The 27853-nt window shown below is 52.3% G+C and overlaps 1 protein-coding gene across 1 annotated transcript; it reads right to left on the reverse strand.

Moving 5' to 3' along the window:
* Positions 1-9939: 9939 nt before the first annotated feature.
* Positions 9940-26313, reverse strand: DEDD2 (death effector domain containing 2). Its single transcript, XM_059045332.2, has 5 exons — positions 26173-26313; positions 25193-25559; positions 23250-23372; positions 19884-20024; positions 9940-11165 (listed from the first exon to the last, which is right to left on the reverse strand). Exons 2-5 carry the CDS (start codon positions 25518-25520, stop codon positions 10774-10776), a joined length of 984 nt encoding a protein of 327 aa, XP_058901315.1. The 5' UTR covers positions 25521-25559; positions 26173-26313; the 3' UTR covers positions 9940-10773.
* Positions 26314-27853: the final 1540 nt, after the last annotated feature.

Below are 27853 nucleotides of genomic sequence, written 5' to 3' on the forward strand. Positions count from 1 at the left end.
TGCGCTATGAGGCTTGCGGGATCCTAGCTCCCCAACCAGGGACTGAACCTGGGCCCTCAGCAGTGAAAGCGAAGAGTCCTAATCACTGGACTGCCAGGGAATTCCCCAGTGAAGTTTTTAGGGAACTTTTCTTTTTAATATAAATGTATTTATTTATTTATTTTTGGCTGCGTTGGGTCTCCGTTGCTGCGCGCGGGCTTCCTCTAGTTGCAGCAAGCGGGGGCTATTCTTCACTGCGGAGCGCAGGCTTCTCATTGCGGTGGCTTCTCGTTGCGGAGCACAGGCTCTGTGAGCGCGGGCTTCAGTAGTTGTGGCACGTGGGCTTAGCTGCTCTACGGCAAGTGGGATCTTCCCAGACCAGGACTCAAACCCGTGTCCCCTGCTTTGGCAGGTGGATTCTTAACCACTTGCCACCAGGCAAGTCCCTTTATGGAACTTCTTATGTCTGCAGGGCTCATGGGACGTGCCCTGGGTCCAAGAGTTTATATTGGCTCTGCAGTCAATATTTCGACATATTTACGTGCAGTATCATGGAGACAGGTCTGCACTGAAGATTTGGGCATCATCAGCATACAGGTGATAGCTAAAATCATGAGGGTGGATGATATCCCTCGGGAAGAATATGAAGAATGAGAGAGCTATGGGCCAAGGAGGGAGCACAGGGGAAGAGCCGTATTTCAAAGGCAGGGCAGAGTAAGAGGAGCCCCTACAAGGACCAGAGAAGCTGTCAGGGAGGAAGGAGAACCATGAATGTGCTATGTTATGGAAGCCGAGGTAGGCAGCCCCTAAGAGGCCCCCCGGTGACCCCTGCCTCCTGATACTCATGTGCTTGTGTGATTCCTTCCCCATGAATGTGGGCTGGACCTAGTGACTCACTTCTAATAAACAGAATATGGCAGAAGTGATGGGATGTCAATTCCAAGATTAGGTTATAAAAAGGACCACAGGGCTTCCCCGGTGGCGCAGTGGTTGAGAGTCCGCCTGCCGATGCAGGGGACACGGGTTCGTGCCCCGGTCCGGGAAGATCCCACGTGCCGTGGAGCGGCTGGGCCCGTGAGCCGTGGCCGCTGAGCCTGCGCGTCCGGAGCCTGTGCTCCCCAACGGGAGAGGCCACAACAGTGAGAGGCCTGCGTACCGCAAAAAAAAAAAAAAAAAAAAAAAAAAAAAGGACCACACTGGGAACTCCCTGGCAAGCCAGTGGGTAGGACTCCATGCTCTCACTGCCAAGGGCCCAAAAGGTTCAACCTCTGGTTGGGGAACTACAATCCTGCAAGCCAAATAAAACCAAACCAAACCAAAACAAAAAACACCACAGCTTCCTTGCCTGCGTAGTGCATGTCTTTCTTTTTCCCCATCTCTCCTGTCTCTCTCCTTCCTCCCTCCCTCTCTCTCTCTCTCTCTCTCTCTCTACTGGATCACTCACCCTGGGGGAAACTAGGTCATGCTATCCATCCACACACACACAACCCAAGCCTTCAGAAGAGACCGCAACCCCTCAGCTAGGCTGCTCAGGGATTTCTGACCTGCAGAAACTATGGGATAATAAATGTTTGTTATTTTAAGATGTTAAGTCTTGGGTTGATTTGTTATGCAGAAGCCAAGGGAGGAAAGATTTTCAAAAGAGAGGCACCGGTCCATGGAGTTTAAAACTGCAGATAAAGACTGAAAAATGTCCTTGGATTTGGCAAGAGAAGGTCCTTAACAAGCTCGGTGCAAACGCTTTCGGTGAGTTGAGGACTCAGAGGGAAGATGAAGGCTGGGGCTGACTGACGAGCCAGGAGCGCACGGACATCTGTTGTTTCGCCTGCCCAGCATCCATTTCCCCTCCGTCTATGACAGCTCCCTGATTTTGCTCTGAGTAACCACCCAGGGCCAACCGGATACGTAAGATTCCATGAGACTGTGTCCGCCAGGGTGCCCAGCTGTCCACAGGCCAGAGGGAGGTCACGTGACTCGAGCTGCACCAATCAGAAGCTCTCCCTGGAATTTGAATTGTGAGCTTACGTGACAGGATGCCTGAACCTGGTTGGAGCTGATTCATGCAGCAGCCAGGGCCCTGAGGAAACCTCCATTCCTTCCTGCTCTCTCAGATTCCCGCCCCTGCCCTGGCTCCGGTCTTTTCTGAAGCCGGGTTCTTGGGTCTTTCCTTCCACTGTGTGTGCCACCTTTATTTCCTTCTAATAAATTCCTTGCTTGCTTAAGTTAGCAAGTCAGTCTCTGTTGCTTGCAGCCAAAGAACCCTAACTCATACTTATTTTCAAGAATTTTGGGTGGGATGAGGAGAAAGACAAAGGACAGGCATAGAGGGAGCACAGAGTAAAGAGAGGTAGAGGTTTTTTGTTAGCTTTTTGTTTTTGTTTTTTTATTTAGGCTGCGCCGGGTCTTAGTTGCAGCACGCGGGATCTTTAGTTGCAGCATGTGGGATCTAGTTCCCCGACCAGGGATGGAACCCAGGGCTCCTGTATTGGGAGCCCAGAGCCTTACCCACTGGACCACCAGCAAAGTCCTTGTTAGTTGCTATAGTGGTAGAAATTTGCATATATTTATAGGCTAAGAAGAAGGAGTGAGAAGGAAGGACTGTTGAAACAGAGAAGGGAAGAAGGATGGAGAAATATTCTGGAGGTCATAATGATAGGCGATGCGTGGGTGGAGAGGCTGGACTAGAAGAGAGCCTGGAGAAGGGAAGTAAAGGTGGGTGTGAATTCCTATAGGTGTGTATAGGAAGCGGAAAGAAATGAATGACTGATTAGCCTTAGTTTTATTTGTTGAGACTGAAAGGGTAGGGTTGGGGGATGTTCATGGGAGCGTGCTGACTGAGAGAGGGGGTTGACCAAGAAGTCGGAGTGGCATCTATATGAACCACTTTGCCACCGTTCTTCTCTGAGCCAATCTCAACCACCTGAACCAGGGTTAAGGAGGTGCTGATAGATGAGGCAGAGGCCAGGGTGTACAGGAATCCAGAGCGTGCTACTCATTTTCCACGTGCCCCTCCAGGTCCACCTCCACCCTTCTCTGCCCGTATGAACAGCATCATCCAGGCTTCCTTGCCCGCTGACTTCTAACTGGGTCATTCTGGATATGTCACCTCCTACTCCCAGCTCTGGATCAGTACCGTGGTTGGTTGGTTGGTTGGTTGGTTGGTTTCTTGGCCACGCCACGCGGCTTGCAGGATCTTAGTTCCCCAACTAGGGATCGAACCTGGGCCCCCGGCAGTGGAAACACGGAATCCTAACCACTGGACCACCAAGGAATTCCCACCACTACCATGGTTTTTGTCCCTTTTCTTTTTTTGGTGGGGGAGCCACGTGGCACAGGGATATTAGTTCCCTGACCAGGGACAAAACCTGCCGCTCCCTGCATTGGGCGTGCGGAGCTTTAACCACTGGACCGCCAGGGAAGTCAGGGTACCGTAGTTCTGAGAGTGGCTGCACCCTCCACAACGCTGACGCTGCTCAGGTATGTTCCACAGTCTCACCGGGCTCCAGGAATATCAATTCCTCTCCTGACCCCTGCAGACCTCAGAGTGGTCCCAACTTCCCGCTGCCTTCACCTCCCTTGTTGGTTCTCTCAACCTGCCCCACACTCTCTGCAAAGAAGTCCCTTCATTAAATGATCTTTGAAATACCAGCTGTGGAGCCCTCTGTTTCCCACTGGGACCCTGACTCTTAGAGAGCCAGCCAGAGAGATCAGATGGTCCAATGTGAGGCTCTGGCTGGGCAGGGAAGGGAGAGGAGCCAGGAAGGGGTCTGGCCAACTGGCAGAAAACTGGAGGATTAAGGGAGTGGAGCTCTCTCTATGAGTTGATGCTACAGGTGTGATGGCAGCGGAGGCCCGCCAGGCCTGGAAGGCAGGTGCTGGGATCAGAGCAGAGGGTACTGGATTTTGAACATGGAAGATGGTACTGGGTTGTGGTTAAAACCAGGGATTTTTAATTTGGGACCCAGAGAGCGCTCTGTTACAATCTTGGCTCTGCCACTTTACTGAATGTGTCACCAAGGGAAGTGACTTCACCCTCCTGAGTGTGTAGCCTCATCTTTAAAATACCAACCCTACAGGTTTTGGGGACGGGTAAACACGTCAGCTGTTTGGCACAGTGCCTGGCGTGTGGTATAAGTGCTCAGTAAACGCTCACTATGTGCACTGCCCTTCCGGGTCATGACTAAGTCCAAGGTGTGGTCATGGGAGTGGATGGCTGGTGTGGGAGGAAGGTCACCAAGGATGAGGTGGCAAGAGACCAAGAGGCTAAACAACTAGAAGGATGGGTCACCACACGGAGGTCAAGTATCCCAGCAGAACGGCAGGGGCTGGGGTGGAGAAGAAGTCTGTGAGGATGTGCTAGAGTCTTCAGCAATGACGGGGAGTAAGCAAGGAATCAACAGATGTCAATGAGCAAGTGGAACAGAGGGTGATAGAACCCGAGGACCTAAGGCTCAAGGAAGCCTGGGTTCTGTGAAGCCAGATTAGAGCTGGTGTCTGCCTCATCTGAGTCCCCGCAGCCCCTTGTACGTCCCTTTGAGATGCCCTCAGTGATCACATCCCCCACAAAGCCAGGGTATGTCAAGAGAGGGATTGGATCTGACCCATCCTATAGTAGCTAGAAGTATACATTGCTAAATGATTGTTGAATGATTTGGGGGTGAGGGAAGGAGAAAAGTCATGGGTAACATTCAGTAAAGGGGCAGAGCCAGGATTGTAACACAGGACTCTCTGGGTCCCAAATTAAAAATCCCTGGTTTTACAGAAACAGACGCATAGACATAGAGAACAGACATGTGGTTGCCAACGGGGGTTTGGTGGGAGAGGGGAGGATTGGGAGTTTTGGGTTAGCAGATACAAATTATTATGTGTAGAATGGATAAACAAACAACAAGGCCCTACTGTACAGACTATGGAACTACATTCAATATCCTGTGATAAACTATAATGGAAAAGAATATAAAAAAGAATGTATATATATGTATAACTGAATCACTCTGCTGTACAGCAGAAATTAACACAACATTGTAAATCAAATGTACTTCAATTAAAAAAATAAATAAAATTTTAAAATCCCTGGTTTAAACCACAACCCAGTACCATCTTCCATGTTCAAAATCCAGTATCCTGCACTCTGACCCCAGAACCTGACTTGCAGGCCTGGCGGGCCTCCGCTGCCATCACACCTGTAGCATCAACTCATAGAGAGATCTCCACTCCCTTAATCCTCCGGTTTTCTGCCAGTTGGCCAGACCCCTTCCTGGCTCCTCTCCCTTCCCTGCCCAACCAGAACCTCATATTGGACCATCTTATTTACCCTTGACTTTGTTCCACTTATCTCTCTGCATACTCTTTATTTTTAATAATTTAATGCTTTAGAAAAAAAGCAACCTCTTACTCAGTTTAAACAAATGTTTCCTGAGACCTTTCATACGTGGTATTCCACCTGTCTGGAACACCCTCGCTCATTCTATTCACCCAAGGATCTCCTACTCTTCATTCAAGAATGAGCAGAAATTAATCATGAGGGAGAAGAAAGATAAACCACAATGATATCCTACCACAAAATTAAAAGTGTCTGACAATACCAGGTATTGGCAAGGATGTGAGGCAAAGAGAACTCTCACTCAGTGCTGGTGGGACAGTATATCAGTATAAACAATTTAGAAAAGAAGTCTGTCAGTGAAAAACGTCCCCCAAGGAAATTCCCTGGCAGTGGTTAGGACTTTGCCCTTTCACTGCAGGGGTCATGGGTTCAATCCCTGGTCAGGGAACTAAGATCCCACAAGCCATGCAGCACAGCTGGGAAAAAAAAAAAAAAAAGTCCGTGGCTTAATGTCTGGAATCTGTGAATATTATTTTATGTGGCAAAAAGAACTTTGCAGATGTGATTAAAGATTTTGAGATGAGGAGACTATTCTGGATTATTCGAGTGAGCCGTAAGTGCAATCACAAGTGTCCTTATAAGAGAGAGGCAGGGGCTTCCCTGGCGGCGCAGTGGTTGAGAGTCTGCCTGCCGATGCAGGGGACAAGGGTTCGTGCCCCGGTCCGGGAAGATCCCACGTGCTGCGGAGCAGCTGGGCCCGTGAGCCATGGCCGCTGAGCCTGCGCGTCCAGAGCCTGTGCTCCGAGGCAAAGGGAGATTTGACACTGACAGAGAGGAGGCAATGTAACTACAGAGGCAGAAATTGAACTAATGCAGCCACAGACCAAGGGATACTGGCAGCCACCAGAAGCCGGAGTAGGCAAGGAACAAATTCTCATGTAGAGCCTCCAAGGGGAGTACAGGCCTGCCAACACCTTGACTTCGGCCCAGTGAAACTAATTTTAGACTTCTGGCCTTCAGAACTGTGAGAGAATACATTTATGTTATGTTAATCCACTAGGTTTGTGGTAATTTGTTACAGCACTCGTAGGAAACTAATTAGGCAGTATTGACCAAACCTGAACATACTCTTGCCCATGTCCAGGAATTCTCCAATTCTCCTTCCAGGTATATCCCAACAGAAATGTAGGCATTGGGCTTCCCTGGTGGCGCAGTGGACAAGAATCTGCCTGCCAATGCAGGGTACACAGGTTCGATCCCTGGTCCGGGAAGATCCCACATGCCACGGAGCAACTAAGCCTGTGCACCACAACTACTGAGCCTACGCTCCAGAGCCCATGAGCCACAACTAACAACTACTGAAGCCCGCGTTCCTAGAGCCCATGCTCTGCAACAAGAGAAGCCACCGCAGTGAGAAGCCCGCGCACCGCAACGAAGAGAAGCCCCCACTTGCCGCAACTAGAGAAAGCCCACGCACAGCAACGAAGACCCAACGCAACCTAAATTTAAAAAAAAAAAAGTAAGCATTTATTCACACACACACCACACGCCACACACACACACACACACACACACACACACACACACACACGTAAGAATGTTCACAGCAGCATTATACAGTACAGCCCCAAACTGCTAACAACCCAATGTCCATCAACAGTGCAATGCATGAGCTACCTGTGGGATGGTCATACAATGAATGCTACGCAGCAATCAAAATGAGTCAACTACAAATAAACAGAACGTGGAAGAATCTCACAGACACAAGGTTGAACAAAAGAAACCAGACACAACAGAAAACATATTGTATGATTCCATTTATATCAAATTCAAAAAGAGATAAAATTAACTATTTCATTGGGTGACATAAAACTAGAAAGTTAAAGAAAAGCAAGGAATTATTACTGTAAAAGAAAGAATAGTGTTCCTAGCTAGGGGAAGGGGAGAGTTGTGATCAGGGAGGCGCACATGACAGAAAGGGGGTGGGGGGAATTCTGGGGTGCTGCTAATGTATGTCTTATCATGGGAGGTGCGGGTATTTTACAACAGCTTACTAACTATACATTTATGTTTTATGCACTTTTCTGAATGTTATATTTCACAATTATATGTTATATTGTGATATTTGTTATATTTCACAAAAGTATCTTGGCGGGACTTCCCTGGGGGTCCAGTGGTTGTGACTCCGCGCTTCCACTGCAGGGGGCACGGGTTCGATCCCTCATGCCGCATGGCCAAAAAAAAAAAAAAAGAAAAAGTATCTTGGTGGCGGCGCTGGTGGTGATAATTTTTAATAAAATGAACAGGGAGCTTCCCAATCCATGAAGCTTTCCTGGGTCCCTCCATCCAGGGTCATCTGAGCACCCCCAGCCTCTGTTGTTTGTTCAGTCACTGACTACTCTGGGGCTGTGACCCACGGTGTCCCAGTCTGGCTCACTCACTAGAACAGGAGCTGTCCAGAGCCAGCGCCCAGGCTAGAGTCCTCTCAGGATCCCCAGCAGAGGCCAGCCAGCCCAGGGCCGGGCAACCGGCAGGCCTCGCGGAACATGTGCTGCTGTGCAGGCACACTGGGCCTGCCTCACTTACCACCTCGCGTTGTCATTGTCAGGGCCCCTGTGTGTCTGCTAGCAATGTGGTGGGAGATGACTGCCGACTGAAAGAGGGCGTGGCTGACTCTGCATTGCCACTTACCTTTGACTCAGTCCATCTGTCTCTACATCCCATTCAGGAATGTTCCCTAAGGCCTCCTCGAAGAATGTTCTCTGCCTGTAATGGCCCCTCTCTGTCATTCTGCTGAACTCCTACTCATCCTTCAAGAGCCAGCTCCAGGTTCCTCTCCTCTGTGAAACCATGGCCCGCCTTCCTCTGAGCTCCCACAGGCCCCTATTTCCCTTGGCTGCAGCCTGTCCATGTCCTGCCCCAAAGAATCTTTCTCGACTTCTGAAGCTCTCTGATCTCCTTGAGTTGTCCTCTTAGCCTGCGTCTGACCCACTTAATAGGCCTCCTCAGGACTCTGTCACCCAACATGGGCTCTGGCAAGCCCAGGCGAGCTCCCTAGCGCATGCGCTCAGGGAGGTTCTGGAAGCGCAAGACACTACCTCGAGGTTCCCGCCACCGCCGACTCTTGGCACACACTGCGCCCGCGCAGGCTCCCGCGGCCTCCGGTTCCCGCGGCCTCAAGGTTAAGCTCCCTTACTTTCGGCATGCACTTGCCACGAAAGACTCACCCCCGACCCCGGCTGAAAAGGGTGGAGCGGGCGGGGCCTAAGGCATGGGGCGTGGCTTGTAGGAGGGAGGGCCTACGGGATAGGGCAGGGCTGAGGCAGGGGGCGGGGGCTTCAGCAAGGAACTGAAGCGGGGATGGGAGTGGAGGTGCGGGGAGGGCCAGGGCCTGAATCTTGTCCGCTAAAGAGGCTGGGCCCACCATTCGCAACATGGAAGTTGGTGGGGAGACGCCCCAGGGCCTGAGAGGCGGACGCTTAAGTTTAGCTCAGGGTAGGTGAGGACAAGCAGCAACTCCCACCCCACAAGCACGGGAAGCCCCAGGTAGAGGAAGGCCCCAAATGTTGACAGGTGGTGAAAAGAAAGCCTATGTCCCATACCAGCCAAGGAGACTCCCCTAGTTGAGGGAAGGAGAAAGCAGGTGGAAGCCCCCACCTGCCTTCCCAACCTGACGGCATCCACCTGCAGAGAGCTGTTTTCCATCTCAGTGCTTCTCTACTCCTGAGGCAAGTCACTTCCAAAATCCCTACTTCACACAGCTGGCTAGGGATTAAATAGATCTTATCTAGGTGCCCAGCAGACATTACCTCCCTCCCAGAGAAGGTAAATGGAGACAGTCTGGGATCACACAGCAACTAGATGGATCAGGTCTTGACTCCTGGGCAGGATTCAACTCCTATACTTGGCACTGTATCCCTGTATATCAACACAGGTCAGGGGTCCAGGACAGGTTCCCAGGTGTGGATAGCTGCATCCTTTCCCCCAAGAAAAGCCAGCAGTTGGGAATCCCTGCCCTCCCCCTCCCCAACTCCCAGCCCAGGTCCCCTTCTCACCCAGGAAAGAAAGCCCCCAGTATTGTGTAAGAATCTTGAGCTCCTACACTCTTAAAACAAGGAGTAGGGAAAGAGCAAGAAGCCACAACCTCAGCTGTAGCCACGGGGCAGCAGGAAGTAGCATTTGGCCTCAGGAGAAACAGATCCAGATTTAAGATAAGTAACTGCCCAGAAGCTGTGAGGGGTGAAGAGCCACCTGGAGAGGGGTTCTAGGCAGAGAGCACTGGCTGCTGATCCATTTGGTTTCCAAACCTTTGGGCTCTGTCGGCCTTGGAGACAGACAGCTGGCCCATCTCAGCGAACTAGTTAAAAAATACCAGCACTCCCAAGAACATACAGGAGCAAAACATGTGTGAATGAGGTTGGGAGAGTCTATGACTCCAAGGCAGTATTTCCTCTTTCAACAGATGAGGAAACTGAAGCCAAAAGGAGGGCAAGCCCGTGGCAGCAGCCGGCACATGATGGTCCAGCATCCTGCCCACCCTCCAGCCAGATACCAGGCGAGGAACTCCAGGATTGGTACTGGGACCAGGCTCTAATCAGCTCCTTCCTCCAGCCCATAAAGAAAGAGTACAGCCTTGATGCCCACCTATGCCCTATCCAGGGCAGTTTTATTGGTGTCACTCGTAAAAGGCCTTTCCAATCAGCCCCAAGCCTTTGCCTTTCCTTTCTGAGAAAGAAGTTGGTTCCTGGTCCTGGCCTCCTGGGAAACAGCACACTTGGTCTGATGTCGCTGCAACACATGTGTGACACTCGGTGCAGATCCATGTGCAAATCTGTGTCCAGATTCAGGAAGCAGGAGAAGGGGGAGAGCCAGGTCTGTGTGTGGAAGCTGGGCAGAGCCCGGCTGGCTATAGGGATGTGCAGGCAAGGTGAGCAGGCCCCAGATGCACCCCAGCTCCAGTGTCCACTGGTGTGGCTGAAGCTCAGGGTTGGGGGGCGGTATAATCAGAGATCCTGAGAAGAGAAGCCCTTAGGCCAAAGCAGTAAGTGGAACAGGCCAGGGCAGGAGCCCAGGAGAGATTTCAGAGGGGGCAGCGTGTGTGCACGCACACAGCCCAGGGTCAGGAATACGATGTGCAAGGGGCCTTTGGTGTGTGGCTATGCCTCCCTTCCTTTCGGATCTGCAGGCCTGAGCCCCTGGCCTCCTGAAGCTGAGGGAACGCACCTAATGGGCGGGGGGTGGGGTGGGGGGTGGCGGGGCGGGGGGTGGGGGAGTTGGAAAGGAAACTCAGCTGGAAGTGGTTTAGGCCTCAAAGCCCACATCCTGTGGGAGGGTCTATCAAGGGGCCTGGCTGTCACAGTCCTCAGAGCTAGTGGAGTGACAGTCCTCTAGGAGTAGAGATGGTCGACATCCTCCAGGGGAGAAGGTGGCCCAGAGGCTAGGAGGTGGGGTCAGTCCTGCCAGATCCAGGATCAGGAGGCCTCAGGCAGGCGCCTTCCCCCCTCCTCCTCCATCAGCAGCAGGCGGCGCCGGCCAGCCTCGTAATCGGCCTCGTCCACACTGACCAGCAGGCGGACAGCCTCCCGGCCCACGGCTTCACGCAGAGCCTCAGTCAGGAACACGCCCCGCAGGGCCTGCAGCAGGGCACCACTCAGGTAGTCACCCCAGAAGGCGTCCAGATAGGAGAGCTCTGAGAACTTGATGTCACAGACCACAGAGCCCAGGTCCCGTGAGCGCAGCACCGCCGTGGCCTGCCCAAACACGTCCAGCTGCCGTGCCAGGGCCTGGGGCCGCCGGGATGCCACGCCCTGCTCCAAGGCCGGCCCATGCTCGCAGTACTCTGCTCGCACCCTGAGCCGGATGTCTGCGGAGAAGGAGGGACTGGTCAGGGAGGGGCCGACACCCGACACAAGGCGCAGGGGGGCCAGGGGGAAGAGGGGGACCGCCACCCCGCCTCGCTCCCTCCAGCCTCCTCCTCTGCCCCGCACTGTGGGTTGCCCTGCACCAGCCCCACATCCTTCCCCCTTCTGGTAACCACACCCAAGTACGGGTGACACCCTCACTCGGCTTCTCTCTTGTGGTCTGACCTGTTACCTCCTGACCTGGTGGCCTTGCTCTTCCCCTCACGTGCCCCACTCCAGCCTCACCACCTCCTCGCTGCTCCCCCACCAACAGGCAGGTTCCGCCTGGCCCTGCCTTTCCTTCAGCCCAGGGTGTTCTCTCCGCAGCGCCCACGGGACTTACTCCCTCACTTCCTACAGGCCTTTGCTCAGAGGCCACCTCCCCAGTGAGCCTACCTCGACCACCCTGTTTACCACCACCACCTGGCCCAGGGTTCCCAGTTCCCCTTTCCTTGCTCCATTTCTTCCCAAGGCATTTATCACCTTCTAACCTACTCTAAGCTCTCCCTTACCGTCAGGCTTATCACCTGTCTCCCCCCATTGTGAGCTCCCTGAGGGAAGGGATTTTTGTCTGTCTTGTTCACTAGTGTAGCCCCATGACATACAGTAGGTACTCAATACACATTTGTGAAAGAACCAATGCACGAATGAATGGACTTGCTTTTAGGTAAGCAGCTTTACCCCTCTTGCGTCCTTGAACAGAGAGATTCATGTGGAACCAGTCATATCCTCAGCCCCCCGACCACCAAGCAAGCACCAGGCCCAGGAGACTCAAGGCTGGAACTGGGCTGGCTCTACTGCAAGCAGGAGCTCTCTTTCCACAGAGGCTGCCAAGAAGGTGAGCTGTTAAGCCCATAGCTGCTGGGGGCCGTTTTGCCACCAGGAGGGGAGAGAATGAAACCTACACAAGGCCAAGGATAGAGAGAAAAAGACTCCTGAGGTTCATCACGTGTGCCTGGAGCACCTGGATCTTCAGCTATAATCAAGTTCCTTTTTGCTTAAACCAGTCTGAGTTGTGTTTGTCACTTATAACTCTGCCTACATCCACCCAAATGTGGTGGCACTTCTGTGCAGGGGATAGGACATGGAACCTCCATGGCTATCCCTGTAAATGTGACCTCAGGCATATCACCCCCCTGTGGGATTACTGAATTCCCACCTGTGAATTGGGCTACTAACAACTTCCTCTCCACTCACAACACAGGCTATCCTGACGATCTGCTTATAAGCTGGAAATGACAAGCAGTAGAATCACATGAACTCATTTAATTCACAAACGACCCTGTGAGGCAGGCCCTATTGTCACCCCAACTTACAGATGAGGAAATGGAGGCAAGGAGAAATGATTTGCCCAAGGTCGCACAGCCAGGGAGTAGCAAGGCATGACAGAGGACATTGACCCTCCCATGCCCCACAGAGCAGCTTCAGGTCAGTGGAGCTGATTCTAATCCAGGAGCCTTCAGGCGCTAGCCATATGACCTAGGACAAGTCACCACCTCTCTGAGCCCAGGTTCCTGCCTAAACCAGGGGACAATCCCTACTGGAAAGCCTGTTCAGATGATGGTCCACCAATGGGCGCTAAAAAATGGCAGCCACCAGCAGCTCTGATGTGCCAAACGCTTTGCCCTTGGAGATTCAGCCTGATCAGCCCTGTGGGGCAGGGGCCACAATAAACCCATTTGACAGATGAGGTAACTGAAGCTCTGGGAGGGCAAGTGTCATACCCCTGACTCCTTTCACCTTTCACAGACTGTGTCACCACAGAGCAGAAAGTAGAAAGCAGGTCCCTGCTTCCCCAGGTGACTTCTCAGCACCACCCACTTCCTCCTCCCACCCCAAACCCCAAATGCTTCCTTTTTCTGCCTTGAGGGGAAGCTCACCCTCTCTGCTTGAGGCCCAGGAAAACCTACCTGGCCTTAGCCCCCAGGACTTCCCATAACACTCAGACCTGGCTCCCTCTATCCTAAGGATCAGATAAGACCTCTGGGCCCACATCCTGGACTCCTGTGAGTGTCTAACCACGCCCCCCAGAGCGTGGGCTGGGAAGCAGGGGACTGGGAGGAGCAGCACCTGTCCAAGGCCACACGGGGCTGCTCAGTGGCAGAGGCACAGAGCCTGGTGGCGGAGAGCGACAGACCTTGAGGCGAGTCCCGGCTCCGCCACTCTCTAGCTGTGGGGCCTTGGGCATGTGACCTCACCTCTCTGAGCCTCAGTTTCCCCATCTGAAAAACAAACAGACAAACAAGAGGTCCCTGCTGCACGATGGGGTCATGAGGATTAAATTAGGCAACTCATGAAGCATCTGAAGACCCAGGGCCTGGACGCCAAAGGCACCTCAAAACAGGAACTGGGATTTCAACACTCACCTCTCTACCGCCACAGCCCCTGCCTAGGCCTCGCCCTCTCTCACCTGGGCCCCTGAGCCAACCTCCCCTCCCCTCCCCTCCTCCTTCAATCCCAGCTACATCCTCCCATACTCTGCCCTCCAGTCACAAGGGAAGTGGTCCCAGTACAAGCCTTACTCACAAAATGACCTGTCCACCTCTTCTGCCCAGAATGCCCATCACCCACCAAGGCCCGGCTCACAGGACCTGTGGCCTGCCCAAGTGAATCCCCTCCCAGATGGCCTTTCTCCTCAGCACAGACTGCTACTAGACCTGCGGTGGAAACTGTCTATTCACCCAGAGCCCACCGGGCATGGTGGGGGTGGAAGGAGGACAGGATCGGGGGAACCCTCATGTGCCCCATTCATCCTTCCATTCAACAGACATTTACTAAGTGCCAGGGACGGTGGGGAGACACGAGCGCCCCACCACAAGTGGGACTGGAAGACATGTAAGCCCCAGTCAAGGAGCACTTTGTACAGGCCAGACCCTACCCAGGTGCCTTCTCTGTCTTAACCCCTGAGTCCTCACAGCACTTTCATTATCCCCAATACAGCTGAAGACATGGCCCAACCTCCGGTCTGGAACACAAGAGGACAGTACACAGAAGGGGAGGACAGGGACGCCCCACCGGAGAAAAGGAGAGCTGTGTGTCATCGGAGCCACCGCTCCAGCCGGCCCTGAATCACCGGCATCACGCACAAGCTCTCTCTGTTCCTCGCCAAAGTAACTTAACCGTAGGTAACACTTATATAGTACTTACTGCACTACCTTCACACATTTCACATCTATTGACCTTTTTGATCATGCCTGCAACCGTATAAGGCAGTGCTATTGTCCCCTTTTTGTAGATGAGGAAACTAAGGCACAGAGGGTGAGTCGCCTGCCCAAGGCCACACAGGCAGGAAACGGCAGAGCTGGAATTCCAACCGAGATGCCTGGCTCCAGAGCCCAAGCTCTTTTAACTATCCCTATCCTGTTTGCTGCCTCTCATACAACCATACACATAAGTCCATAATTAAAAGACATTCCAAGGGTCAGGAGAGGAAATTATAGAGAACGATTTAGATTGAAACAATCAGAGAGGACCTCTCCAGGAAATGACACTGGAAGTAAAATGTGAAAGAGAACAAGTAAGTCGAGACAGGAAAGCAGTGAAAAGAGAAGAGCGACTTTCCCAGAAGAGATCAGTGTGTGTGAAAGTCCAGAGGCAAAAAATGCACTTGGGGCATTCACAGGCTGGGGGCCAGCATGGTGGAAAAGGGTACAAGGGGACAACTGGAGGCACGGGGCTGACCACGCCCTGGCAGGCTGGGGCAGGGAGTCTGGGGCCTCCTGAGCTGACCACACCTCTCTGCAGCTCGGTGGCCTCCTCCATAAAACCACCTCACCCCAGTACCTGTTCTCATGGGGTCACTGTGAGGATTACACGGCTGGATGCAGGTAAAGGGCTGAGACCAGTGTCTGGCACTCCTCTGAGTGCAGCAGAAAGGAAGTGGCCTCAGGATACCAAGACAACTCCAGCTGCTCTGCAGAAGCAGCAGGGAGGTTAGAAAAAGAGCCAGGGCAGCACTCAGGGAAGGCTGAAGGTGGCTGAATAGTTTCCTCGGCCAGGAACACACCAAGCATTTGTCAACAGTCCCTCTCCAATGGTAGGGAGATGCTCCCTGCCCCCAGGGTGGAGGGTGGGGCGCCGGGAGGAGAGCTGCTCCCGGTTCCTGCACTCAGGTGGGCCCCAACACTTTTCTTTTTTAAAATATTTATTTATGTATTTATTTATTTATTTTTGGCTGCGTTAGGCCCTCCTTGCTGCGCACGGGCTTTCTCTAGTTGCAGAGAACAGGGGCTACTCTTCGTTGTGGTGCGTGGGCTTCTCATTGCGGTGGCTTCTCTTGTTGCGGAGCATGGGCTCTAGGCACACGTGGGCTTCAGTAGTTGTGACACGTGGGCTCCAGAGCACAGGCTCAGTAGTTGTGGTGCCCAGGCTTAGTTACTCGCAGCATGTGGGATCTTCCCGGACCAGGGCTCAAACCCGTGTCCCCTGCATTGGCAGGTGGTTTCTTAACCACTGCACCACCAGGGAAGCCCCCCAACACTCTTGTCCCTCTACCCGACACCTCATCAGTCTCTCTTCTGGGACAGAATGGGCCACAGAGGGAAATGGGAGAGGCTTTCCAGTGGGGGATCAAGAAAGGTATGACGGACAGGCCCAGGTGAGCAGACTTCCGTGCCAGACCCTGTGCTGGGTGTGGTTGGAGGCCAGGGATGACTCTCTCACTCAGGTCTCCCCTCCGGGAGTTACTAATAGGAAAGGCTGGGGACACAGAGGACCTGTGCCCAGTAGAGAGAATCAGCCAGTAAGCTCTAAGGGACAGACTGCCCTCCAATGCCACACCAATACCAGCACCTCCTCTGGACAAGAGCCGGGCCCCTCTTCTGCTCCACTCTTTTCCCCAAGGCACAGCCAGAGTCACGGTGTCACTGTAAAGTCCTTCAACCTTTCCTGAACTAATGGATGGAGGCAGTGAGCAGCTGCTGCCACCAAGGGCAGTAAGAGACAAGCAGCCTCTGCCTGCTTCCTAAAGGAAGAGCACAATACCACCTAGGAGGCGAGCTTGAAAAAAAACAGAAGAGGGGCTTCCCTGGTGGCGCAGTGGTTAAGAATATGCCTGTCAATGCAGGGGACACAGGTTCAATCCCTTGTCCAGGAAGATCCCACATGCCGCGGAGCTACTAAGCCCGTGTGCCACAACTACTGAGCCTGTGCTCTAGAGCCCTGGAGCTACAACTACTGAAGCCCATACGCCTAGCGCCCATGCTCTGCAACAGGAGAAGTCACCGCAGTGAGAAGCCCACATGCAGTAACGAAGACCCAATGCAGCCCCCAAAATTAATTAATTAATTAAAATTATTTTTTTTTTTTAAAAAAGGGCATTTCCTGGCAGTCCAGAGGTTAGGATGCTGCACTTTCGTTGCCAAAGGCGGGGGTTCGATCCCAGGTCAGGAAACTAAGATCCAGCGTGGCCAAAATAAGAAAAAAAAAAAAAAAAAAAACCCATCAAACCAGAATCTGATCAAGCCTCTCCAGGCCAAACTACCAATTTTCAGGAAATACAGACGACAAGGGAACATGTTCAGTCAATCCTACCACAGAATGCAATCCGCAAAACCCAGTCTCTGGGTAACACTATGGGACAACTACTTTCAACAAATACAATGCAAGGGTGGTGGGGGAGCCCTATAAATTAGGAGAGACTTAAGAGAGCCAATATTTATAAGATTTAGAAATTTAAGCACTGAACAGACACATGAGAGTAAGAAGTTATTGTTATTTTTTTGGTGTGTTTTTTTTTTTTTTTTTTTTTTTAAGAATCCTTGGGCTTCCCTGGTGGCGCAGTGGTTGAGAGTCCGCCTGCCGATGCAGGGGACGCGGGTTCGTGCCCCGGTCTGGGAGGATCCCACATGCCGCGGAGAGGCTGGGCCCGTGAGCCATGGCCACTGAGCCTGTGTGTCTGGAGCCTGTGCTCCGCAGCGGGAGAGGCCACAATAGTGAGAGGCCCGCGTACCGCAGGGAAAAAAAAAAAAAAAAAATTCTTATTCTTTTTTTTGCAGGGGTGCTGCGCAGGTTGCAGGATCTTAGTTTCCCGAACAGGGACTGAACTCGGACCATGGCAGTGAAAGTGCCAAGTCCAAGTCCTAACCACTGGACCGTCAGGGAACTCCCCAATTCTTATCTTCTAGAAATACACAGTGAAAAATCTACCAGTGAAATAAAAGGACACCTGGAACTGACTCCAAAATAACGTGGCTAATGAAACAAGATCAGCCACGACCTGAGAACTGCTGAGGTTGGGTGCCGGGGAGCCAGGATTCATTATGCTAATCTGTCTGCTTCTATTTCTTCTCCATAAGAAACACTGAAGGGAAAAAAAGCAAAGCTCAGCCTGTCATTCAAGTCCTCCAACTGCTTTCCATCATTTAAAAAAGAGCAAAGCCTGGCCTGTGGCTCCCAGGCTCTGCAGGATGGGCCCCTGGTCACCTCTCCTGCCCTCACCCCCTGGCAGCCTCCCCGCACTCCCTCTGCTCCAGCCCTGCCGGCTTCCTCTCCATCCCAGCACCACCACTGCCATGTCCCCACACAGGCCTCTGCTCCGGCTGTCCCCTCAATCTGCAACACCCTGCCTAGCCATCCACACACTCCTACCTCTCTTCCTGTCTTCTGAGAGGCCTTCCTAGACCACCCTACCTTGAAAATCCACCTAGAACTGCATTTTCCATCATTCTCCACCCCCTCCCCCTGCTTGTTTCTCTTCACAGCTGACACCTGAAGTTTCTCTTCCTTCCCTTAGCCTTCTCCTCCCACCAGAACACAAGCTCCATGGGGGCAGGGGCCTCCAGTCCCTTCTGTGGGATGCAAGCAGGGAGTCAATGCTCTATAAACACACGTGGAACAACCAAATGAGCAAACCCGAGCTTCAGCCCAGCCCTGCCACTCTGCACAATGGGGGACGGCATCCCTACCTCAAGGGCCGTCTTGAGAATTCAAGGTCAGGTGAGGAGCACGCTCAGCACAGAGCGCAGTGGACGGCCCTGGGAGCGATGTGGAAACTCAGAGGTCCTGTGTCTGAGCCCAGGATCGCCCATGGCCCCTTCCTCACACTCTTGGGACCTCCGGAGTTCAGTCTGGTTCTATCTGTCAGTGGAAGGCAGCCGCCTGGGGGTCAACCCCCACAGCTATCACAGGTGAGGAGGAGGCAAGAATGGCAGACACGTTCCTCACTCAGGTCTGGAGGGACCTCCTTCCACCCCTGGGACTAGGCCATCTCCATTTTCAGGGCAAAAAACCAGGCCCTACTAGGGAAAGCCTCACTCCAGCCCCACCCTGCTGGGTGAGTCAGCAGTCAGAACTGCGCAGCCATGCCCCACAGCAAGAGACAGCCACACCCAGGTTCACAACCTCCCCACCCTCAGAGAAGAGATGGGAGGCCTCCAGCAGCAAGACCCCTTGCCGGCCTCAGCCTGGCCTGCTCCCTACAGAGGCAGTGACTCTCTAGGCCACCCAGCCAGTGGGTGGCTCTGGTAACTAACTCCTGACTCTGGGGAGAGTCACGACCAAACAGCCACCCCCTCAAGTGCGGCTGTCTGAGGACTCAGGCTGGCTCCACTGGCCTGTTCCTCCTGAAAGCAGCCAGCACAGGTGTCTACAGCCTCATCTAGGGAGCGGCTAGGACCACCAGGGCCTGGGGGGCCGCAATGGGCACCAGGAGGAGGCAGGCTCATGCGCTCTGGGGGCTGGAGGCTCTGCAGATGGCAGAAGGAAGCGCCCCGAGGCCAAGGTCTCCTGGGGGGTGCAGAGCTGCCACCACCTGCCCTTCAACCTTCCCTCCTATAATTCCACCCCCACCCACCCAGCCTGAGCCTCTCACCAGCTGATACCCTCTGTGACCAGAGCCTTGCCCAACTCAGAGGAGGAGGTACCAGAGGGGCGTGTGGGAGTGTGAGAGAGCGTGCGCCCTACCCGTGCCTGTGTCCTCCCCTCAGGACCAGTGAGAATTTCTCAAGGGCAAGGTCTGCATGAGTCTGCAGAGCACAGTCCCCTAACCCACTCAATCCACTTGTCTGCAAAGACAGTCAACCCTATATCCACAATGTTTATTTCCTTAAGTCCACCTCCTTCTCACCCTCTCCAACGCCACTACCCCAGGCCAGACCTCTGCCTCATCCTTGTTGAACTGTGAAGCCCCTCCACTCATTTCCCTGCTTCCACTTTGTTGGATTTATTTCATGTGCACCTACAGAGCATGTGTTACATGTCCAGCACTGTTCTAAGCACTTCGCAAATTGTAACTCATTTATTAACTGATATTCCAGATGAAATCGGAGTTCCTTTAAAAACTGGTATCAGATCACTTCGCTCCCCTGCTAAAAACGCCTGGAAAGCACTTGACTCATAGAATAAAATCTAACTCCCATCTGCTCTGAGGCCTGCCAGGCCCAGCTGCTCAGCCCCTGCCTGACTCCTCCAACAAAAAATGACACTGAGGACAGGGGACTGTCAGGAAAGGCTTCCTGGAGGAGGCGGCACACAGCACAAACCTTCAACCACGGGCGGGATGTAGACAAGCGAGTAGGCGACAGAAAAGACAGGAACTCCACACTGTGCTGACAGATGCATGGAGCTGCTGCCCACCCACCGGGTGTCACAACCCAGGTGAGGGCCCACTTCTCCCACCCTTCAGCTCTACTGGCTGCAACAGGCACTGCACATGCATTCCCAAGGCACGCACAGACACCTACCACAGGTCACTTTGCCTTCTGAGGTAGGCCCGGCTGGCTCCTGCTGCTGCTGGGGGGTGGCTGGACTCCCTCTCTGCCGCCGTCTGGCACCACCACTCGGACGGCCCCGACTCCGCCGCTGCCGTTTAGTTGGGGGAGAACCTGAGGAGAGAAAGATGGTGTAGGTTGAAGATCAGATGATGGGTGGAGCACCAAGGTGGGTGCCCAAGGAAGCGCTCAAGGCTGGACTCCATGCTATCAGACCCTGGGTGAGCCCCTCTGCTTCCTGGGTCATAAGAAGGCCAATAAGTACAAGTCAGCATCATCTAGAAGGACAGATGAGCACACCGCACCACCTGGCAGTCCCACTCTCAGGTGTGACCCCAGAGAAACTCTGACTACTCACACGAGGAAACAGGAAGGACAACAGTAGCTGGAGCTTTGTTTACAGTTCCTAACCACATAAACCTGAAAACAATGTAAATGTCTGACAAAAAGTACACAGAGTAATTTCCACAATAGATTGCTTAGTGAAATAAAGCAAGTGAAAAACAAATATCTACAGTTTGCTATGTTTTGTATAAAAAAGGAGGGGAAACAAGAATATATACATTATTTGCTATTTTTGCAAGATGAAACACTGTAAGGCTATATTAGAAATGAATGAAATTGATTATCTATTGGGAGGGAGAAAGACACCAATGGAAATGATACTTCTAAGAACATCTTTTTTACATACTTTAGTTTTGACTTTGGAATCATGTAACTGTTTTACAACATACTCAAAAAATTAACCAGACAAAAGAAACAAACCATAAAATTAAACACAAACAGAAACAAATGGATCTAGCTATATATAAAATCAGTAACAAGCAGCAGGAAAAAGAAGGATCTTAAGTAACTAGGAAGAACATTCTGACTGTAAACTCTGTAGGATATACTCTGAAAACAATTAGAACCACAAAAATATCTTATGTTTCATTTAGTAGACACAGCAGTGGTACTGACATTATAAATTTGAAGCTATTTCATTATTGTTGTAAAATAAAGCAAAATAAGTCCATGTCTTAATGTTATCAAGAACCAAGATTTTCAGTGTAAGACAAAAAAGTCCTCGTAGGACTACTGAGTCCGTGTGCCGCAACTACTGAAGCCCACGCACCCTGAGACGGGCTCCACAACAAAGAGAAGCCACTGCAATGAGAAGCCCGCGTACCACAACGAAGAATAGCCCCCGCTCGCCGCAACTAGAGAAAGCCCACACGCAGCAACGAAGACCCAACGCAGCCAAAAATAAATAAATTTAAAAAAAAAAAAAAAAAAAAAAAAGTCCTTGTAGGGAATTCCCTGGTGGTCCAGTGGTTACGAGCCCACAATTTCACTGCTGAGGGCACAGGTTCAATCCCTGGTCAGGGAACTAACATCCCCACGAGCAGCGCAGCCAAAAAAAAAAATCCTTATAATGTTATGTTTGAATTGAAAATGCTAATATGAACTTTTATGAAAAGCAGTTTCTAGTTCTGTTCTCTGTAAGCGCCTAAAAACAATGTGCATACTCAGAACCCAGATCTTGGTCTCTAAATACCGCTGCCTCTAAGAGAAACCAAGCTTTGGGAAACAGCTGATTCCAGGGCTGGGGAAGGAAAAATACAAGTGAATCCAGGACACCTTGCAGTCCATCTTACAGTCCTACAAAGCAGGAAGCACCCAAAGAATGATGGAGAGACATCAAAAGGACACAGGACCTAGCCAATTTGAACATCAGGAAGAATATCTAATTGATTATAACAGTAAATAAATAAGAATACTTGAGTCTATGGTGACACCCCTCACTACATAAAAAGAGAGAGGGAGGGATGGAGAGAAAGAGAAAAGTAAAACTCCTCTTGAGAAAATGCCAGCTAATAGACATAGGAAAGAATCAGAAAAGCACCATCATTTCATGAACACCAGTATAATAACTGGTTCAGGCAGAGATCACCAATGGCTGCTAAACCCACTGGGGATGCTGTTGGGGAACACGATGTGCCAAAGTGTCATCCCACAGTTTATTTACTAACCACAAGGGGAAAAAATATCTCTATACGAAGGACAAATACAGCAGACACCATCTTAACCAAGTGATCAAACTTGCTCACTCACAACAGGAAAACCAGGCCTCCTGATGTGCTCTAATGTGAAGACTATGGCATCAACCAAGGAGCATTCCAGCCAAAAACACGTAACCTGAATCTAACCAACTCTCCAAACCCGATTCCCAAACTACAGGGGACAGGTGGATAAGTTAAATGATACCATCAGGAAATTATCAGGCATATCTGGAAACAATCAGGACATTGTACAAAACAAGTGGCCTGGTCAATGCCATGGGGGAAAAAAGAAAAAGGTACGGGGTGGGGGGGGGTTCCATAGTAAGAGATTACGGAAACTAATAACTGAATGTGTGAGTGGATCCTGAAAGTGCAGACAATATATTGAGAAGATCAGAAAATGGACCGTTAGGATATCAGAGAATTAGTACTTATGTCCTTTCTTAGGTATGACAGTAGTCTTGAAGTGGTATCAGATAATTTCCTGATTCTCAGGAGATGCCTGCCAATTTAGGGGTAAAGTGTCCTGATGCCTATAATTTACTATTAAAGAGTTAAACAAAAAAAATAGAATTAGGGACTTCCCTGGTGGTCCAGTGGTCGAGAATCCACCTTCCAATGCAGGGGACACAGGTCTGATCCCTGGTCGGGGAACTAAAATCTCACATGCCACGGGGCAATTGAGCCTGCAAGTGCTGCAACTAGAGAGAAGCCCAAACACTACAATGAAAAATCCCAAGTGCCGAAACTAAGAACCGTCGCAGCCAAAAACAAACAAACGAATAAATATTTTTTTTAAAAAAACAGAATTACACATACACGCACATAAAGCAAAACTGGCAAAATGTTAAAATTACTGAGTCTAGGTGGAAGATACAAACACATTCACTGTACTAATCTTTCAACTTCTTGGTATATTTAAAATACGTTTGAATGATTAAAAACTTCGGGGAGGGGAAGAGAGTAGATAAATTAATTGCCATGGCAATTAAACAAAACCAGTTAGAAACCCAACATGTATAAATCTCAGAAACATGTCCAACAAAGACAGCTATGTGAAGAATGACACCCATGATGTGGTGCCATTTAAATGACATATAAAACCACAAGAAACAATTCCGTAAGTTGTTTCTGGACACGTGCTTTTGCAACAACAAACACACACACAAACACAAAGCAAAAATGAGACAGAATCACCCCGTGGGCTCCTTCCTTGATGGGTCAGGATGGGGTAGGTTCATCAGGGCTCAGAAGGAAGGGAGAGAGACTGCTGACACACCCACAGGGCTGGGCTCACCTGTCTCCCACTGACTCTGCTCAGCATTTGAAGAACTCCTTGACTGCTGACTGCGACGGCAGCCACCCTCCTTCCTCTTTGAAGAAGAGCTGGACGTGCCATAGCTGGAGCGTTCTGGAGACACTGTGGGGAGAGAAGAATGGAAAGAAGTATTCAAAGCCTGCGACTTCTCCCAGGCCCAGCCTCCAATTCCCACCCCCTCACCCCCATCCCAGAAGAAAGCCTGCCCCACAGGGTGCCTAAGTTCCCCAGAACTCAAAGCCCAGATACCCACTCCCTCTCAATTATTGGCAGGCCCAATAATTGTTCGGTGCCTCCCGGGGTAAAAGACTCATCACCTTCTGGGGCCACCCAATCCATGTCTACAGCAGCTCCAACTGTCAGTTATCCTGTAAGCTGAGTTATGGTCAGGATTCCTGCAATGCTGCCTGCCCCCATCCGTCAACTGCCCCCGGCTCCCCCTGAGGCCCCGAAGAGTAAGCAGGCCTCTGCAGGGTCCCCAAATCTTCTCTTCCAGAGCCTGACCTCCAGACATATTTTTCCAAAAATGCTGTCAGTTCTGCACAATGGATGCCTTTCTCCGGGTTACCCAAATCCCATGGGCTTACCCTGGGCAGGGAAGCTCACAAAACCCCTCCCTAAACTAGCCACAGCACCTCTAGTAATCCCGCCAAGGACTCAAAAGCTCAAAGTCTATGCACACAAGGGGCTCTTCACCTTCTCAGGACTGCTGTCCTACAGGAGCACTTCCCTTACAAGGATTAAGGGCACCAACTCTGGAGACAAACCAACAAGGTTTAAATCCTAGCTCCCACTTTCTAGCTGTGTCATCTGCAAGCTCCTTTGTGACATGGCTTCTCACCTACCTCTCTGCCCTTACTTTGACCTCTGCTCCTGCCACACTGGCCTCTGATAATGCCAAACTCAGTCCTATCTCGGGACTTAAAACCTTGTCTTTCCCTCTGCCTGGAATTTCCTACTCTGAGATCTATGCACCAGAGTAGCAGTGCAGCCTCAATTCAAATGCCACCTTCTCAGAAAGGTCTTTTTTTTTTTTCTTTTTTTTTGCGGTACGCGGGTTTCTCACTGTTGTGGCCTCTCCCGTTGCGGAGCACAGGCTCCGGATGCGCAGGCTCAGCGGCCGTGGCTCACGGGCCCAGCCGCTCCGCGGCCTGTGGGATCTTCCCGGACCGGGGCACGAACTCGTGTCCCCTGCATTGGCAGGCGGACTCTCAACCACTGCACCACCGGGGAAGCCCAAGAAAGGTCTTGACTAGTTATGGAATCTTAAAGGGGCCTCCTTTCACTCTGAAGCATTCCACTCCCTACTTTCTCTCTCTGCTCCATTACTTTGTTTCAGTCCTTCCATAACCACATCTAAAAGTATATCTATCAAATAAAATCATCTTCATACACAGAATTTTAAAAAAGTAAATCGTTCCTCTGTCTTATAGTCTTGATACTCCCCCCAAATGTTTGTTCCTCATGCAACACTTTGTCAGTCCCGTCAAGCTGTATCTCCTGTTCCCTATTCCCCGGGCACACAGGATTCAGCTGTTATATGTGGGCAATCTGCCTAACTTCTCCAACCTACTGCGTTCCCTGTACAGTAGGGACGGGGACAGGACTTCCGCTTAGGATTAGCAGGAGGATACAGGGTGATAGTACATATGAAGAAGGGCTTACTGCTGTGCCCGGCAAGAAATAAGCCCTCTGTAAACAGATGCCACAAACATCACTATTGATGTAAACAAATTCCACAAGCTCACCCCTCCCAACGCCATGCCTCTTCCCTCTTGTTTCTCATCGATACCCTGGGAGGAGGAAAGAGTGCGATGGGACAAATACTGCGATGGCACTCTCCATATCAGACACCGTGGAGGCCTAGCGAAAGCAAGGCCCTCTCCCCACCGGAAGTCTGTCACCCTCCCATTCCACCATACCTGGCCAGCGCCTCTTGCGCGCCAGGTGTGGCAGCAAGTCGTGACGGGACAGCACGCGCAGGAGTTGCCCCAGCAGCCGCAGGTTGCTCTCGTCGCACTGCCCGCGGCGCTCCAGCTCCAGCAGCAGCTCCAGGCCGCTGCGGGCGCGGGCCAGGCCGCCGGCGGCGCCGGGGACCTCGTCCAGCAGGAAGGCTAGCAGCTCCAACTCGCACTCGGTCAGTTGCCCGCCCACCACCTCGAACACACGGTGAAGCGACAGCATCCCGTAGTAGTCCAGGCACTCATCCTCCTCCCAGCTCGGGGCCGGGGTCGACCCGGACAGCGCCATACCCGGGGGAGGGGGGCGGAATAAGCTCAGAACCAGGGCCTAGAGCACACACAACGGGGAGGGGGTAGTGGTCAGCGACGCGGGGACCCGAACCTCACCCCCGCCAGTGCGTCTCCCCGTCCGCGTGCCGCCGGGCAGGGCCACCCTCACGTCCCAGACGTTTTAGCCTCCCCCTTCTCCCGCAAGAGAATGGTATCGCCCGAGGTCCCCCTAGTAACAGGTCGAGACGCCAGACCCCGCTTGTCCTCCGACCAGTCGAGCAGGCCCAGCCCGAATGCCCCTCCCCAGGTGGTATGTTCCGAACAAGCCTCCCACCCGACTAAGTGACTCGTTCCGAACAAGCCTGGGGGCCCAACGCGGGGCACCCCGCCAACTGCCCTTTGACTATGGGTACAACTGTCCAGACATGTTCCTTGGCTGCGTCCAGAGGTACTGTCCGATCAGCCCCACAGCTCCACCTAAGTGGTACAGTCCGAAAGTGACCCTCTGCCCCCTACAATGGGACCGACCAAAGCAGCCCTTAGCTCCACACAGGTGGCGCTGTGCGAATCCGACCCCTTCGCCCTGTAAGGGTGGTACCGCCCTCTCCCCAGCACCCAGGTGGTCCGGTCTACCCGCCACCGGTAGCTTGTAGGCCTCTCCACATCCTCACCGAATTCCAGCGCCTCACGACTCCTGGGCGACGGCCGCAGCCACTTGTTTTGGATCTTTCTGGCACCTTCTCTATTATTACGCCTGCGTCACCTCGCTCCTCCTCCTTCCCCCAACTCGCGCAGGTGCGACCGCCACGCCCCTTAGGCGCAAGCGCAGAGAGAGGTTTCCAAGCCCCTCCCTCCGGGCCCGCCCCCAACCGTAACGTCCGGCCGCCCTGTACTGCGCCTGCGCAGAGCGAGAGCGGTTCCGTGTCTGGGCTGGATTTGGTACCATTTTGCTGGGTCGCTTCTGCCGGTGACATAAGCTACAGGGTCCTTGTTGCCCTCACGACCTGTTGAAACTACTTACGTCACGGACTACAGCCCCCTCCTAATCACGACCTAGACGCCCACATTACCACTGCTCCCAGCAGCTGCCCATGGCAAAGGACCACAATCACGACCGTACTGGCTCCGAGTAGCACCCAGGTCCCTTATGATCCGGACTTGGACTCCCCTCTGTTAGACTGCCCCTTACTTCTTTTGGCGACCTACATCCCATGTGTGCCATCTCATGATCTTGACTGCAATCCCTCCTCATCCAACAGAAATCTCCCATCTATAAGTTCCTTCCCCGATCAAGACCAAGACTCCCTCATCTCATCTTAGAAATCAATACCTCCTTCCTGATTACAATAGGCCCCTCCATCTCCACTGTGCACCTCCTGATGGCGTCCATCATGACTCCCCCATTACACTCAGACTCCCCCATCAAGGAACTCTAACGCCTCCCCCCATAACCCCTTCCAATCTCTGCCCTCCAAGGTCACGGGGACTCCCAATAGCCCCTCTTTAACCTGCATCTGCCAGTTTCACTCTGGCAAGAGCAGGTCTCTATCAGGAGATTCGGCATCGAGGCTGCATGTCTGAGCACCGCCACCCTGCCCCCCACTTAGGTGACTCAAGGTCAGGGCCCGCTCGTGCCTTGAGACAAGGCCCCTCCCCGGACCTGTTCCCACCCCCGGAATTATCACCCCTTGGTAGGCGGAAGGCCTGGGTCCTGCCTGGCACTGGCTCAGCACTAGCTCTGCTTGGGCTGAGGCAGTGACCTCCGAAGAGTCCCTTCCCCTCTCCCTGATGGCAGTTGTCACCTATTGAAATCCAATCCTGGGCCGGACACACAGTAGGCGCCCAATAAATGAATATCATTAAATCAACTAAAGAGGGTGAGGGAAGGGAAAGCAATTTTACAAACAGGGAAGGACTATCTATGTCCATGTTAGATGGGTTAAAGTGAGCATCCACGGTGTATCAGGCCCTGTGCTGACTGCTTTTACCTTTTTGATTTCATCCAATCCCCTCAACAGCCTTTGAGATGGATGTGATTCAAGCCCATTTTACATAAGAGTAAAAGTGAGGCCCAGAGAGGGGAAGTACCCCAAGTATGTTTGACTCCAAAGCTGTGCTCTCAGAGATGCTCTGTGTCTTTAACTATGAAATGACAGTTCTGTCAAGGTCTCCCGCCACCCAGTCCACTTCTCTCCACTTAACTTTCAGACTTGGCGGAGGAGCGGCCCGGCAGAACTGCGCAGGCGCTTCTCCGAGCCCGGAGCCCCGCCCACAGGGCACAGTTGTGTGCGTGGAGAAACTCGCCGAGCCCCGCCTAAGCGTCCATACGCAGGCGCAGGAGCGCGTGCCCTC

This window comes from Kogia breviceps, chromosome 18 (assembly GCF_026419965.1).
Source record: "Kogia breviceps isolate mKogBre1 chromosome 18, mKogBre1 haplotype 1, whole genome shotgun sequence".
Lineage (NCBI taxonomy): Eukaryota > Metazoa > Chordata > Mammalia > Artiodactyla > Physeteridae > Kogia > Kogia breviceps.